This window comes from Dioscorea cayenensis, chromosome 8 (genome assembly GCF_009730915.1).
Source record: "Dioscorea cayenensis subsp. rotundata cultivar TDr96_F1 chromosome 8, TDr96_F1_v2_PseudoChromosome.rev07_lg8_w22 25.fasta, whole genome shotgun sequence".
In the NCBI taxonomy this organism is placed as follows: domain Eukaryota; kingdom Viridiplantae; phylum Streptophyta; class Magnoliopsida; order Dioscoreales; family Dioscoreaceae; genus Dioscorea; species Dioscorea cayenensis.
The window spans coordinates 16,483,685-16,499,610 of NC_052478.1; the positions used below are offsets into that span (position 1 = coordinate 16,483,685).

Sequence of the window (15,926 nt, forward strand, 5' to 3'; positions counted from 1 at the left end):
TTAATACTTGAGCACATTTTAACAAAATATAGGAAATAATAGAATTTTAAATCTTTAAAATATATATAAACAATACATCAAGAAAAAAAAAATCAAATCTAATAAGGATTTAAACAATTTTGTTTTTTTTTTGCGATGTTTAAGTAGTAAAAACTTAGTTTGTTTTCAAATTTAAAATTATGTATTTTTAAAATAGAACTTTCTATATCTTTTTCGTACCGGTTCTAGAGAGATGATAATATAATATGTATTTTTATATTTTTTTTTAAAAAAAATATATTTTTTAATAGAACTTCTATTATTTTTTTTATAGAAGCTAAGATAATGTAACATATTAAAGATAATATAATATCACCGTTATAGAGAGATGATAATATAATATGTATTTTAATATATTTTTTAAAAAATATATATGTATTTTTTAATAGAACTTCTATAAATGTTTTTTAATATAAGCTAAGATAATAAGATAAGGCAATATAATAAAGATAATATAATATATGTATTTTTAAAAAATATATGTATTTTTTAATAGAACTTCTATAAGTTTTTTTTTAATATAAGCTAAGATAATAAGATAAGGCAATATAATAAAGATAATATAATATCACCGGTTATAGAGAGATGATAATATAATATTAAGATATTTAATTATGACAAAAATTTTTTTTTTATAGAAATCAAGATAATGTTATTTGTGGTTATTATAATTTAAATTTCTGAAAATATTATTAAAATCAAATCTATATCCAACTATCCACTTTTATCAAATATATATATATATATATATATATATATATATATATATATATATATATATATATATATATATATATATATATATAACTACCGTTTGCTAACCCTAAAACGTAATAAAAAAAATTAAATTAAAGTTCATGTTAAGATTAAAAAAAAAATTATAATTGTTACCTTTTTTTATATAGGTGCCAAAGGCTTAAAATTTGTAAAATAAAGAAAAACAAAACAAATTAAAATTATATGTGAAAAATTAACATTATAGGCTGTTGATCAAAGCATGATCCCATTTGGTAATTATTGTTAAACTCTTTTGATCATCACAGTTGTAAAGAAAAAATAGTACAATGGAATAGATATGTTTAAATGCAACAATTTTATTTGTTAATATTATCAAATAATAAAAAAAAAGTTTATACTTTACCTCTCCTAGGAATAGACTCAAACCGCCAAACTCATGACAAAATATTAATGTTGTTGTAAAACATGTATGAATATAATTCAAAAGTTATCTTCTTTTATAAGCATTGAAGAATCAAATTTTTTTTTTTTTTGGGTAAATTACAAAATTAGTCACTAAACTATCCACCATTTCCTATTTTGGTCATTAAACAAAAAAAATTCTATTTTTGTCACTAAACTTATAAATTGCTTTCAATTTGGTCACTGACGCCAACGCCGTTAACGGCTATCTGACGTAAACTTCACCACGTCAGCACAACAATTAAAAAAAACCTATTTTCCTTGCTTTCTTCTTCTTTCTTCATCCTTTCCCTTTCTCAAAACCTCTCTCAAAACGCCAAACATGTTCAACATCCCACACCCATCACCAATGCAACAGCAAACTCTCCATCTCCATCTCCTCCTCTTCCTCTCCTTCCCCTTCATCCACATGCAGCACATGCCCATGCAATTCCATGACATAACCCTCCATCAACTCACTACCCCATCTCCACCTTCTTCTTCTTCACCTTCTCCTCACTCCCTTCCTCTCCTCTCTTGCCACCACCTCCATCCCACCAACATCACCAACCATTCCCATTCCCTCAACTCTCTCCTCCTCCGTGACCAACTCTGCATCCCCTCCCTAACTCATCTCCTCTCCTCCTACCACATTTTTTACTTCTCCTTCTCCATAACTTCCGGCCTCAACCTTGGCTCCAGTGAATTCTTCATCCGCATCAGCGTCGGTTCCCCTCCTCGTCCTCAATACCTCATCCTTGACTCCGGCAGCAATGTTCTCTGATTTCAATGTCTTCCATGCTCCCAATGCTACTCCCAATCTGACCCATGGTAAAATAAAAAAAGAAAAACAGTACTTTACCAGCTGCACGATGCCATGGCAAAAGGAAGAACAAGGTTAGCCTTGCTAACATGGTTAACTCTATTTATAAGAGAAAGGGAAAGGAAGAAGAAATAAGAAAGAAGAAGAAAATAAGATAGGTTTTTTAATTGCTGTGTTGACATGGTGAAGTCTGTTGACATGGCTAAGCCACGTCAGATCTCCGTTAACGGCGTTGGCGTTAGGGGTGAGCAAAACCGGGTACCCGACTCGGTTTTTAAAACCGGATCGGGTACCCGGTTTTTCGGATCGGCAAAAGCTTGACCCGTATCCGACCCGGTTGAAACGGATACTAAAAATCGGGTACCCGGTTTAAACCGGATCGGATATCGGATATCCGGATCCAAATTAAGTTTCATCTACTCCATGGATTTTTTATATAACAACATCAACATTCATAAAAAAAACAAATATGAGAAACTTGTAACTTATAAAGAGGATTAAAACCTTACATTATTCTCCCCACAAAAAAATTCAAAAAAATAATAAAGAGTTTCACCGATCTTAGACATAAAAGATTTGAAATTTTTTTCCTTTTACTTTTTAACCCTATAAGAGTTTAAATTTATTAATATGTATATATATATATATATATATATATATATATAATAATGTAACTATATAAGTAACTCTTTAAGTATTTAAACAAGGGATTTTTAATTTTTTTCTACTTACATCCTTGTAAAATTTTTAAATTTATTAATATATATATATATATATATATATATATATATATATAATAAATTTGAAATTTTATATGGTTTAAAAAAGTATATCTTAGAGGGTTTTAAATGAGGGATTTGGATTTTTCTTTTTTTACTTTTTTTAAAACCATATAAAAAATTTAAATTTATTATATCTAATTATATATCTATATCTAATTATATATATATATATATATATATATATATATATATATATATATATATAAATGAATATATTAAAAAACCGGATCGGATTCGGATACCCGGTTTTTAATTTCTCCCGACCATGATCCGATCCGGTTTCCACCTTAAAAATTCGGACCGGATCACCGACCTTCTTTTTCGATCGGGATCCAAAAAAATTCGGGTAAAAACCGAATATCGGATCGGATCATCGGATCCGGATTTTTTTGCTCACCCCTAGTTGGCGTCAGTGACTAAAATGAAAGCAATTTATAAGTTTAATGACCAAAATAGAAATTAGTGAATAGTTCAGTGACTAATTTTGTAATTTACCTTTTTTTTTTTTTTTAATAAACTTTGTTTCCTGTATAAAGATGTAAAAAAGTCAAAGATAGATCACTAAAAATTCTGGGTTACAGATTGTGAAAATCAAGATTGTGAAAGTCACTGAAAATATAAGATTCCAAACAAAATCCAAGAAAAAGTCTCTTCATTTCACACAGTTATACACAGCCCCAATTATTTCACATACCTAGATGCAACTCGACACAGCTAGACACGGACACAGAAAGAGAAAGATTGGAGATATTAGTGAAGTTTATAGAGAAGCTCAATAATTAATTTGCAGTAGTTCAGAAACATGGTCTTCATTCTCTCTAGCTCTTCATCATAGCCTGAGATGAATTAATTTTATGCACTTGTTTATTATTAATTTGGTTTCATTGAGGATTTAGGATTTTTCCAAGGTTATATTATTAGTTATTGTTTTATTAAATTTATTTAATAATATTGGTGTCTGTTTAGGTTGGGCAGCCATACTAGTTATCTCTTTAACGTATCACATCAAATATTACAAATTGACATGATGTTTTTTCTAACTCCAGATCTGAGCTCTGTATTTGTGGAGTTCTTTTGTTTCTTTTTTATTGTGTTTAAGATTAGCGTTGTAAATAAATACCAAATGATGGTGACCATCATTAAACTGTTGATTGTCAGTGCATTCTCCTCCTGTTAAGAGCTATCAATGCTGATCTGCTGTCAGTTTGGCTAATCTAGTAAATGTATTGACTTTAAAGCATTCAGCCATTGAATCTGTACAAAATTTTCTTTCTTTTTCAATTGGGGTCCGTCTGTTTATTATGATGTATCATTGTTGGCAAATAATTCAGAAAGGTTCATCCAGGCAAGAAAAAAAAACCAGAAAAAAAAAAAGGGAAAGAACTAGAGGAAAAGAAGCCTAAGTTTTCATTGAAAAGCACAATACATATTAAAGTACAGAGATTACAGTAGAAACAACAATGACTGCAAGTGAGATGCTTCACCAATGATAAATACAAGCGCTGGCATTACCAAATTAAGCGCAAATATGAGCGGAATTGTCGTTGATCTCATCTCATAGAACTCTCAGGCGGAGATCAGGACAGCCAACTTTGGCCTTGTACTTCTCGAAGAGATCTTGTAAGGCAACAACAAACTGTTCGTGAACCGCGTTTACCTGTTTGATACAAACTTTAAGCCATTTTTTATGCATTTGCCTTTTAACAAAAATAAAATTGAAAGTTTGCAGTACTTCCATACCTCTTCTGTGGTTGGTTTGGGATTTTTTTCAAGTTCAATAGGCTTCCCCACCACAACATGCATTGGGTGTTGGAATGGTATGGGTGTTCTAAAAGACAAGGAAAGCACATGCAGGTTTTAGCAAAGGGAATTGAAAACCTGAGGGAACTTTCAAAGCTAACAACTAATTACCCGAATCTCCCCCAATAGACTATTGGAGCATACTGTATTGCTTGAGCGATTTTAACAAGTAGCTTGCTGCCATCAAACCTCTTCCATTTGTAAACATAGCTCTGGTAGCCAATAAAAGGAGGGAATAATAAATGTATTGTAATTATTGTCATGTAAAATCTGATATTAGGATCAAACTCAAGACAAACATTAGTTTTCCTTTCAAAACAAAAACATCATCGGATGCATGTGCAACAAGATAGATAAAGGAATCTACACACTTTTGAGATGTCTATCCTAAATTCCCAATTAATATAATGCAGCAAGGTTGATAAAGCAAGGACTGATCGAATCGTGTTGAATGCCAACCACTCAAAAGAGGATAATAATACATTGAAAGACCTAGCAATTCATCCATTTTGGTGCAGCCAAGAGAAGCAGAAAAAAATGAAAGGAATACCACATCATTATCTATTACAATAACAAAACATACAGTGGTGTGATGCACTAGCGGTCACTATTAGACTTGTATAGGCAATTTGAGTCTGTGGAGAAACATAGCATAACAACATAAGCTAATTACCTGCCCGAAGCAGAAAACAGGAACTAATGGTCGACCTGTCTCCAGAGCTATCCGTACGAATCCCTTCCTTGATTTGAGAAAAGCAACCTATAAATGAGATCCAACAAAGTTATTATCCGAAAACTAGAAAAAAAAATTCTAGATGCTCTTCAAATAAAAGGAAAATAAGGAAGGTGAGCGAAAAACATCAATGTGATAGCAGAATGAATTGTTATTGAAAATCTGTTGATTAATTACACTATTTCAAACTGCTTGGCAAGTTCAGAAGAACCAAGAATATAGTCTGCAGTCCCAACAGTTCAAATGCCCAACAGAACCACACTCCATAATCGACAAGGAAAATACTAAACTAGTAAATGAAAAACACATGACCAGCAAACTTTATCCCTTGGGACAATGAATCAAAACTAAATGGCTCAAATGATTCCATAAGAAATTAAACTGTAAAAGTGCTCAAAATTCATGTCTTTCAGATGAATCATAACCAAAAATAGTTCCTTCCAGTAAGTTACATACTAAAATAATTTTTGAAAATATAATTTGCTTTAATCATAAGGCAAAATTGTGTTTAGGAAATGCTACACCAAACCACAAGTAGGACATCCTTTAATTGAGTATAATTAATAGCGATTATGACAATGAGTATTTCGCCATATTCTGAAGTCTCCCATAAGAGAGTACCCACAAATCTTTAAGTTCATCCCTTCACACTTTTCTAAGAGGTTTACTTACATCCATCATATTAAGACTATTGAAGTTCTACAGTTATAATGGCTAACCAGCAAAAGAAAAGATCTCCAATAGAGCTTCTATATAATTGTTATTTGGTTATTTTAAAATACATTTCACAGATTCTGAAAGTTTAATTGAAGCTTAAACTGCGTGAGGTGGCAGAACAAGGATGAGAACCAATTTTTATCCACCCCTCTCCCCAAACTCCGTCTTTGGCTGAAGGGGAACGCCATATGCTTAACCGTCTTTTATACAGATACAAGAATGGAGTACTTTTGCTTTGTTACATAAGTTTATTTACCACATATAACTTTCTATTGTTTTAGCAACACACCATATTTTCCAAGATATCAATGCAAAAACCTGCTAAAATAAGAAAATCAGCAACATTCATCCAAAAATATCAGTGATTGCATGCATATAATTCTTGTGAGAAATCCAAACAAGAACTTATGCCTGCCTTATCACAAGAAACCTTGAAAGAAAAAAAAAATCCTTCAAATATCAAATGATAAATATATTTCTTTGAGAAAAACATCAATTTTACATATCTAATCCATGTATATCAATACCCTGTGACTTGGTTGGATCAGTACAGAACCCATAAAGAAGAGACAGCATGAAAGATATCATGCTGATGAAAGCTAATGCATGAAGTTCAAAATTGTTACCTCTGTGTCATAGTCCATATGGAACATTTCTCGCACACCACCTGGCACGACAACACAACTATAACCAGCTTCCAAGTACTTGTAGAAATTTTTTCTTGTTGTCGGGACAACCCCTAGCCATGTCCATATCTGCCTCATGAATGGTATGTGGAAAATCTGACCAAATTATTCAATAATAGCAGACATGTGAGTTATGTACCATGATTTTGCTGAAATATTCAGTTAATAACAATGAACATGGCAGAAGACCTTACAGCACTGCTACCAAGGAACTTAATCTTTGGCAGGGGCATGAAACCAGTGTGATTCATAAGACCCCAAGCTCCAATTGCAAACACTGAATGTGGCTCATAACCAAAAACTGCATGCAAATCACTCCAAAACTAACTCAAATCCTATTTTAAAGGAATAAATGCAAAGCAGATATCTAAGAATGAGTAACTCCAGAAAAAAATAAAAATAAAATAACATGAAATTAGCTTCACTTGTAGGAGAAAAGCCAGAAATTGCAAAGGAAATCAGACTACACTTTGTCAAAAAAATAAAATAATATAAAATAATAATAATAATAATAATAATAATAATAATAATAATAATAATAATAATAATAATAAAGTAATAAGACTGCATATGACAATTATAACTAGAACGTAGCAAATTCATCAGCAAACAACAGGAACAACTCAAAACATGAATCCAGAAGAAGGTCAGGATGCAACATAATGACACTTGAATCTCTCCATCAAAATCATTCTTTTACCACTCCAAACTAAACCCAGGGAGTAAAATTTCAGATAAAGGAACAGAATGCATACATCTATGGATCCAACTCTTAACTAAAAATACACTTGAATCATCCCCAGAAACTTCCCAGAACCACTCAAATACCAACTCAAGATCACAATACCCAAAAAAAAAAAAATTTAAAATTAAAAGGGAAATTTGAATATACCAAAAGTTAATCAGAAAAAAAAAGAAAGCTCACCATAAGCCTGGTTCGGATCAAACGCCTGCAAGTCCTCAACATGAAGGGTCAGCGGGAAGTAACCCGCGGCATACTTGCATATAAACCTACATAATCATCCACCCCCAAAAAAATAAAAAAAACTTGAAAAATCGAAATTGAAAGAATATATATAAAACAAAAAGACGCTTGTCGTCTATTATTATCCAAGAATATATATATATAAAAAATGGTTCTCTGTATATTTCGAAATCATTCAATAAAAAAGCACAAGTACCATCAGCTACACATTTCATCGAAAAGGCTACTAAAAAAATAGTCAAAAACATTCTTTCCGGAGCTGGAGGATAAAAAAAAAACACATAGGTCCCAACACAACACCCCCAATCAAACCAAAAACAAATTCCCTTCAAAACCCCAAAACAATTAACAAAAACATACAAATCCCCACCTTGCCAGCCTCCTTCCCAAGCCACTCCTTTCATTCAAAGGAATCACCATGAAGAACAGCTGCAAAGCAAGCACCCTGAATGTGGGAGCCACCAAGATGCAATCAGAGAATCAAAAGAAGACATTAAGGAAAACTAGAAGAATAACAAGAACAAGAAGAAGAAGAGATAGGTCCACTGACGCAAGACCGAGACGGGTGGGAAGGAATAGGAGAGCAACAAGAATGAGGACAACATTGAAGTGAATAGCTCCAAGCCACAGCGCCAGAGCCACCATCGTTCGAGGGAAAGAATAATCCGTTCCCTTGAACATCGCCGGAGATCCGGCACCGGCACGGTCCTGGCCCATTGGGGAAGCGGAGACGAGAGAACTCTAGAGATGATGCGGTGGTGCGGTCGCCGGTGCTTTATAGTTTATAGCATGGTTGCCGATTTTGGGAAACGAGTTTCCCCTAATGATGGGAATCGAGACATGAAGAGCACTTGCCGCGTCATTGTCAAACGGGAGAGGATATAATAAATATTATTTTATTTTTTTAAATTCTAAAAATGATTAAAATTTTTATTTGAGCTATTAAATTTTTATTTAAATTTAGGTTATAGAAATTGGTTGGAGCTACACTCATTTAAGTCAATTTATTTCAGCACACCAACTTTTCAATTTATCTGCATTGGAATTTAAGCCACAAAAAATTGGCAGAAAATATAAATAGTCAAAGGCAATGAATACATTTTGTTTGAAATCTGAAGAGTTTAAAAATTGAAGAATAAATAAAGATACTTTAAAAATTTTATGATTTTCTCTGAATTGTTAGTAAAATGCATAGTCATTTTTGGGTGAAATTAAAAAAATTAATGATATATTTACGTAATAATTTTATAATAGTTTTTCTAACAGATGTAAATATTGATATGAATACAGTTGTTTCTCTCTCCTAATGTTGCTCTCAAAATATATATATGTATATATAATATCTTCCTCCCCTCTTAAATCCTATATTTTTTAGGATTTGGGGTTGAGATTTAAGGTTTTAGAATTTATGATTTAGAGTTTTGGTTTTAAGGTTTAACAGTGTGTAAGGTTTAGAGTTTAGCATTTTAATTATGGGGTTCATAGTGTTTTATGAGATTTAAGAGAGAGAATGATACAGATGCTCATTAAAATGCCAACTTGCATCTATGTCATTAAAAAAAAAAACAATTTAGAAAACCTATTACTTAAATATAGCATTACTTAAATGTAGAATGTTAGTTTGTTTACAATTTATTAACACATTCGAAAGTGAAGCCGGTGTGAATTTATGCTCGAAATTATATTTAAATTTATGTATAATCAATTATACATGCATGTCTTTACATTTAGAAGATAATATTACTATGTTAACATTTGTTTCGTTATATTCTAGTCAGCACACTTATAATATGAGTGAGTAGTGGACATTTCTAAGCAGATAGCTTGTGAATAAGAGCAAGATACACTTGTAATATGAGCAGATAACTAAGATCTCTAAGCAATTAGCTAAGAATAAAAGCAGATAAACAACTAGTAGATATGTAAAGCTAGTAAAACTTACATACTCTTCTTAGATTTTAAACGAGCTACATATTATTCAAAACAGGTAGACCTACAAACTGAGTGTATAGTAGATGCTTTTGAATTAGTAATAACTCAATTTTCTTCTCGGACATCTTAACTACAAGCTATTCTGAATTCATTCTCATTTCTCATTTCTTTTTTCTTCAATCCAACTTCTTAACCACTAAGCTGCTCTAGACTTACTTCCATTCCTCTTTTTCATATTTTTTTCTCACCATCTTAACTTATTAAAGAAGAACAATAGGAGTTATTAATGGAGTTATATAACAAATGTTAAAAAAATGATGATGAGAAACATGAAGAAAAGAGAAAATTTGGTTAAATACAAGAAGAAAATTTTGTTTAAGGAAAAAAAAACAACAAAAAAGAAGAAACATGTTAAAATAAATAAATAAATAAAAACCAACGATTATTTGGTTTATTAACATTAGGTCTTCTGTATAAGATGTTCGTCCCACTGAAAAAATGGATTCGAATCCAAACTGACGCAGATGAGGGACACAATTGTTGTAGAACTTCGTTTCTCATGTGTGTTTGTTATTGATACGATTTGTCTATATTTTGCCATATATATATATATATATAATAATAATAATAATAATAATAAAATAGAAAAAATAGAAGAAAAAACAATTTTCATTCAGAAAAGGGCAGGTCATTTTCTCATTTATTAATAAAATAGTGTTGGTTGACGGTTATAACCATTAAGCTAGGTTTGTACCAAATGCATTATTTTCATACATATATAAATATTTTACGCTCGGTTGGTGCCAATTGCTGCCAAATATATTATTATAATATATGACCGGTTTATGATGTACCAACCCGAACTGCCACCCAACCAACTGCCAGTGTGAAATAAAAGTTTTCATTTAAATGAAGGGAAATGTAATCCCACAGGCTGCAGAAATTATAGCGCCTGTCAAATATATAGATCAACATGATCCACTCAAACTCCAGACCTCACCTCTGCATTTGTAGAGTTTGCATGTTTCTTTTTTCTTTCCTTGGGCTTAAGATCAGAGCCATGTAAATAAATACCAACCAATTTTGTCTAAACATTGAACTGTTGGTTGCCAATACATTTTCATGCTGTTAATAGCCTTTTAATAACGATTTGCTGTCAGTTTGACTAATTTAATGAATGAATGAATGAATGACTTCATAGAACTCAACCACAGAATCTCTGTGGAATTTTCTTCAATTGGGGTCCATTCTGTTTTTATTATGATGTGTTTGTTTTCTGTATCATTGCCGGCAAGTAATACGGAAAGGCTCGTCCAGGCAAAATCAGGAAAGAACAAGTAAAAAAACAAGATTATATTTTCATCGAAAAGCATAATAAAGCACAGAGATGGTAGTAGAAACAATAATGAGTACAAGTGAGGGACCTGTGCAATGTTTCATCGAAAATAAGATCATGAGAGCCCCGTGTGACCGAATTAAGAGTAGATGTGAGTGTCTTGTAGTTGTTCTCATATCATAGAACTCTCAAGCGGAGATCTGGATGACCGACTCTGGCCTTGTACTTCTCAAAGAGATCTTGTAAGGCAACAAGAAACTGTTCATGGACTTCATTAACCTGTTCGACACAAATTTTAAGCCCTTGATCCTTGTCCATGGTTTTGCATTTTAACAACTAAAATTGAAAGGTCGCTGGGCTTACATACCTCATCTACGGTTGGTTTGGGATTTTTTTTGAGTTCAATAGGCTTTCCCACCACGACATGCATTGGGTGCTGGAAAGGTATGGGTGTTCTAAAAGAAGAGGAAATACATTTAAGTTTTAATGGAGTTGAAAACACGTGGAAATTTTCAAAGCTAACAACTAATTACCCGTATCTCCCCCAGAAGATTATTGGGGTAAACTTTATTGTTCGGGCGATGTTAACAAGTAGTTTTCCACCCGGTCTCCACCATTTGTAAACATAGCTCTGTCAGCCAACAAAAGGAAGAAATAATAAATTTAATGCAAGTATTGTCACATAAAATCAAGTGTCAGTATCTAACACAAAGACAAACACTAATATTCCATATAAAAACAACATTAGAACATGAACGTGCATGTGCATGACAATAAATAAAGGAACCTAGACATTTTTGAGATGTCCATCCTAATCTAGATAATGCAGTAAGGATGATAAATAAAAGATGGATCCAACTGTGTTAAATACCGCGCACTCAAAAAAGGACAATACATTGAAAAAGTTGGCAATTCATCCATTTTTGATGTTGGCAAGAGAAGTATGAATAAAATGGAAAGAATACCTTATCATTATCTATTACAATTAAACAAAGTATGATGCACTAATGACTACTAGACTCCTATAGGCAATTAAGTTTGTGAGGAGATATAGCATAACAACATAAGCTAATTACCTGCCCAAAGCAGAAAACAGGAACTAATGGCCGACCCGTCTCCATAGCTATCCGTACAAATCCCTTCCTTGATTTAAGAAAAGCAACCTGCAAATCAGATCCAACAAAGGTGTTACCAGAACACTAAAAAAACATTTCTAGAGGCTTTTCAAAGTACAAGGAAATTATGAAAGGTGAGGGAAAAACATCAATGTCATAGCAAAATGAATTGCTATAGAAAATATTATAGGCCTTCATTAACTACATGATTTCAAACTTGGTTGGCAAGTTTAGAAGGAAGAAGAATATAGCCCATAGCACAATGGTTCAAAAACCACACCAACAAAACTACACTCTTGAGATGACAAAGAAAATACTAGACTAGTACATGGAAAAACATATGTCCAGCACAGTTTATCCCTTGGGGCTATGAATCAAAACCAAATAGCTCAAGTGATTTTACAAGAAAGTAATTTATATAAGTGCTCAAAGGTTATGCCTTTTAGATGAAACATAACCAAAAATAGTTCCTTCCAGTGAGTTTTATACTAAAATAATTTTCCAAAAAACAATTTACTTCAATCATATGCCAAAATTAGCTTCCAGAAATGCTACACCCAACCACAAGTCGAATCCCATTATAGAATATTAATATTCATTCTGACAATGAACCAAGTGTCTCTCTCCCATGTTTTGGAGTCCCCCAGATTACATTTCAAGTAAATTAAGGCAAACACTTGCAGAAGAAACACAAATCTTAAGTTCATCCCTTTAGTCTGTTCTAATAGCTTTACTTGCATCCAGAATATTATGACTAATGAACTTCTATAATTATAATGGCTTATGGCTAACTAGTAAACAAAATGATCCCTATGACTTTCCCAAACCATATAATCAAAGCTTCTTGATGATTGTCATCTTGTTATTTTTAAAGCATGTTTTGCAAATTTTGAAAGTATAATTGAAGTTTAAACTGCTTATATGGTAGAACCAGGATGAGATCAGTTTTTATCCCTCCATCCCTCCATAGTTGATTGCACGAGGATGCCATATGCTTAGCCATCTTTGATATAGATATAACAATAGAGTTTGCTGTCTCTGTCTTAGGTACATAATTTTGTTTGGCAAATATACAGTTGTCATTAATATAAAGTTCTCAGTTGATATGCTTTTTATAGCAACTTGACTGATATCACACTTCTCAACTTACACTGATATCAATGCTCATATCTGCTAAAATAAGTGGCTCAGGTTTTGGAGGGTCCTACCAGCAGTTTTTGTGATTGCTAAGTAAGAAAATCAGTAGCATTCATCCAAAGAGGTCAATAAGAACATATACATTTCTTGTGAGCAACCAATACAAGGACATATGTCTTGTCACAAGAGAGCTTAAAAAAAAACAATCCTTCAAATACCAAAAGATAAATATTTTTCTTTAGAAAAATACTTCAAGTGATTGATTTGAATTGATTTCCAGCCCATCTACACCACTATCCCTTGTCTTGGTTGGGCCAATGCAGAACAAGGGCCTATCATTAGGAAGACTAAAACTCCATAAAGAAAAGACAGTATAAAATTTATCCTGCTGATGGAAGCCAATGCATAAAATACAAAATTGTTACCTCGGTATCATAGTCCATATGGAGCATTTCTTGCACACCGCCTGGCACAATGATGCAACTATAACCAGCTTCCAAGTACTTGTAGAAATTTTTCCTTGACGCTGGGGTAAGTCCTAACCATGTCCATATCTGCCTCAGGAATGGTGTATAGAAAACCTGACCAAATTATCAAATAATAGCAGAAATGTAACCTATGTACCATGATCTTCTGAGATGTTCAGTTAATAACAAACAATGAACAAGGCAGAAGACCTTACAGCACTGCTAGCGAGGACCTTGACCTTTGGCAGGGGCATGAAACCGGTATGATCAGCGAGAGCACAAACTCCAATTGGCAACACTGAATGTGGCTCATAACCAAAAACTGCATGCAAATCAATCCAAACTAACTCAAATCATACTTTCAGAGGAATAAATGCAAAGCAGATATCTGAGGATGTAAAACTCCAGAAAAAAGGAAAAACTAACATAAAATAGTTTTACTTGTAAAGGGAAGAACCAGATCTTCAATAGGACATCGGATCACATAACAATCCTCACAATAAAGTAACAAATTAAACCGCCAAAAGGGGGAATAATTAACACATGAATCCAGAAGATTAGGATGCAAAGGAATACCAAGATTTGATATGATGGCACTTGAATATCAAAATCACTCTTTTACCAGTCCAAAACCAATTTCAAGGAGCAACATTTCGAATAAGGTACAAAACTCGTACATTTATGGATCAGACTCTAAACTAAAAATCCAATTGAATCATCCGCAGAAACTTCCCAGAGCCACTCAAACACCCACTCAAGATCAAAAGACCCAAAAAATCGAAAAGGAATTTGCATATACTAAAAGTTAATGAGAAAATAGCAAAATTTAAAAGAAAAAATAGTTCACCATAAGCCTGGTTCGGATCAAACGCTTGGAAGTCCTCAACATGAAGAGTCAGCGGGAAGTAACCCGTGGCATACTTGCATATAAACCTACATCGTCATCCACCAAAAAAGAAAGGAACTTTAAAATCGAAAAGAAAAACCAAAAAAATCCAATAAGGGAAGTAAGCACAGGTTCTCTAAGAAACTTGAAATCAGTCAATAAAAAAAGTATAAATGCCCCTGAAAGGAAACACTAAAAAGCAGCCAGAAAAACCATTTTTTCAGAGCACGAGGATAAAAAAGCACAAAGCTCCCACACGACTACATCCTCACCAAAAATCAAACCAAAAACAAATTCCCTTCAAAACCCAAAAGCATGAACAAAAACATATAAAACCACACCTTGCCAGCCTCCTTCCCAATCTATTCCGATCATTCAAAGGAATCACCATGAAGAACACCTGCAAAGCGAGCACTCTGAAAGAGGGAACACCAAGATTCAATCAGGGAACCAATAAACAACATTAACAAAAACTAGAAGAGATAGGATCACTGACGCAAGCGCGAGACGGAAGGGAAGTAAAAGAAGAGCAGCGATAACAAGGACAACGTTGAAGTGAATGGCCCCTAGCCACAGCGCCAGCGCCACCATCGTCAGAGGGAGGGAATAGTCCGTCCCCTTGAACACCGCCGGAGATCCGGCGCCGGAACCATCGTCGCCGTTCTCTTCAGCAGCAGCCATTGGCGAAGTGGAGACGAGAACTCCAGCTCTGATGCGGTGGCGAGGTCATGAGGCTTCCTTATATGGTCGGGGAAACGAGAACACTTGCCACGTGTCGTCAGAAGGGAAACGATATATTATATCTCAATATATTTAAGATTTAAAAAAAATTATTTGAGTTATTAAATTTAATTTAATTTATAAGACACTCTATTTGATATGAGTTATTATTTTTTAATATAATATATTTGGAAAAAATATTTTTTTAAAACTTAATGTAGGAGAATGGGAAACGTGAATGAATTCGTTTCCCATCACCACCGTCGGCCACGTGCTGGGTTGCGCACGTGGCATGCTTTGGGATGCGTGAACAAAGATCGCCGCCGGGAGACTCTAGAAGGTGAATCAGGACCGTAGGATCGAACCGGACGATGATGGAGTGGTCTAGAAGTCATCAAAACGTTAGATTTGACTCCTATTTTGTTTGTTGATATGAATTAAATATTTATTTCGGGAAAACAGAGGTGTAGAATTTGGCACCAGAAGTTGATTGAGAACAAATTTAAATTTACTTTTGTGGGGAACAACAAATTTGAGTGTGATACACGTGAGAGGAAATTTATCAAACTTACAATTGAATTTTTGGAGT

The 15,926-nt window shown here is 33.3% G+C and overlaps 2 protein-coding genes across 2 annotated transcripts; both read right to left on the reverse strand.

The window, feature by feature from the left end:
- Nucleotides 1-4,207: 4,207 nt before the first annotated feature.
- On the reverse strand, nucleotides 4,208-8,512 carry LOC120267775 (diacylglycerol O-acyltransferase 2D-like). Its single transcript, XM_039275459.1, has 9 exons — nucleotides 8,295-8,512; nucleotides 8,115-8,189; nucleotides 7,685-7,770; nucleotides 6,954-7,060; nucleotides 6,700-6,855; nucleotides 5,297-5,383; nucleotides 4,735-4,835; nucleotides 4,564-4,651; nucleotides 4,208-4,480 (listed from the first exon to the last, which is right to left on the reverse strand). Exons 1-9 carry the CDS (start codon nucleotides 8,459-8,461, stop codon nucleotides 4,379-4,381), a joined length of 969 nt encoding a protein of 322 aa, XP_039131393.1. The 5' UTR covers nucleotides 8,462-8,512; the 3' UTR covers nucleotides 4,208-4,378.
- A 2,502-nt stretch (nucleotides 8,513-11,014) lies between these two features.
- On the reverse strand, nucleotides 11,015-15,323 carry LOC120267907 (diacylglycerol O-acyltransferase 2D-like). Its single transcript, XM_039275583.1, has 9 exons — nucleotides 15,114-15,323; nucleotides 14,959-15,033; nucleotides 14,579-14,664; nucleotides 13,947-14,053; nucleotides 13,690-13,845; nucleotides 12,089-12,175; nucleotides 11,546-11,643; nucleotides 11,380-11,467; nucleotides 11,015-11,291 (listed from the first exon to the last, which is right to left on the reverse strand). The coding sequence occupies exons 1-9, from the start codon at nucleotides 15,296-15,298 to the stop codon at nucleotides 11,190-11,192; spliced, it is 984 nt and encodes a 327-aa protein (XP_039131517.1). The 5' UTR covers nucleotides 15,299-15,323; the 3' UTR covers nucleotides 11,015-11,189.
- Nucleotides 15,324-15,926: the final 603 nt, after the last annotated feature.

Excerpts from the sequence above, each read along its gene's own strand:
- LOC120267775 (XM_039275459.1), bottom strand. The coding sequence starts at position 8,461 with ATGGGCCAGGACCGTGCCGGTGCCGGATCTCCGGCGATGTTCAAGGGA. Across the intron at positions 4,652-4,734 it reads GTCTATTGGGGGAGATTCGG|AACACCCATACCATTCCAAC; the intron begins GTAATTAGTTGT and ends CTTGTCTTTTAG. Across the intron at positions 4,481-4,563 it reads CCAAACCAACCACAGAAGAG|GTAAACGCGGTTCACGAACA; the intron begins GTATGGAAGTAC and ends TGTATCAAACAG.
- LOC120267907 (XM_039275583.1), bottom strand. The coding sequence starts at position 15,298 with ATGGCTGCTGCTGAAGAGAACGGCGACGATGGTTCCGGCGCCGGATCT. Across the intron at positions 12,176-13,689 it reads ATATGGACTATGATACCGAG|GTTGCTTTTCTTAAATCAAG; the intron begins GTAACAATTTTG and ends TCTGATTTGCAG. Across the intron at positions 11,644-12,088 it reads CTGTTTTCTGCTTTGGGCAG|AGCTATGTTTACAAATGGTG; the intron begins GTAATTAGCTTA and ends GTTGGCTGACAG.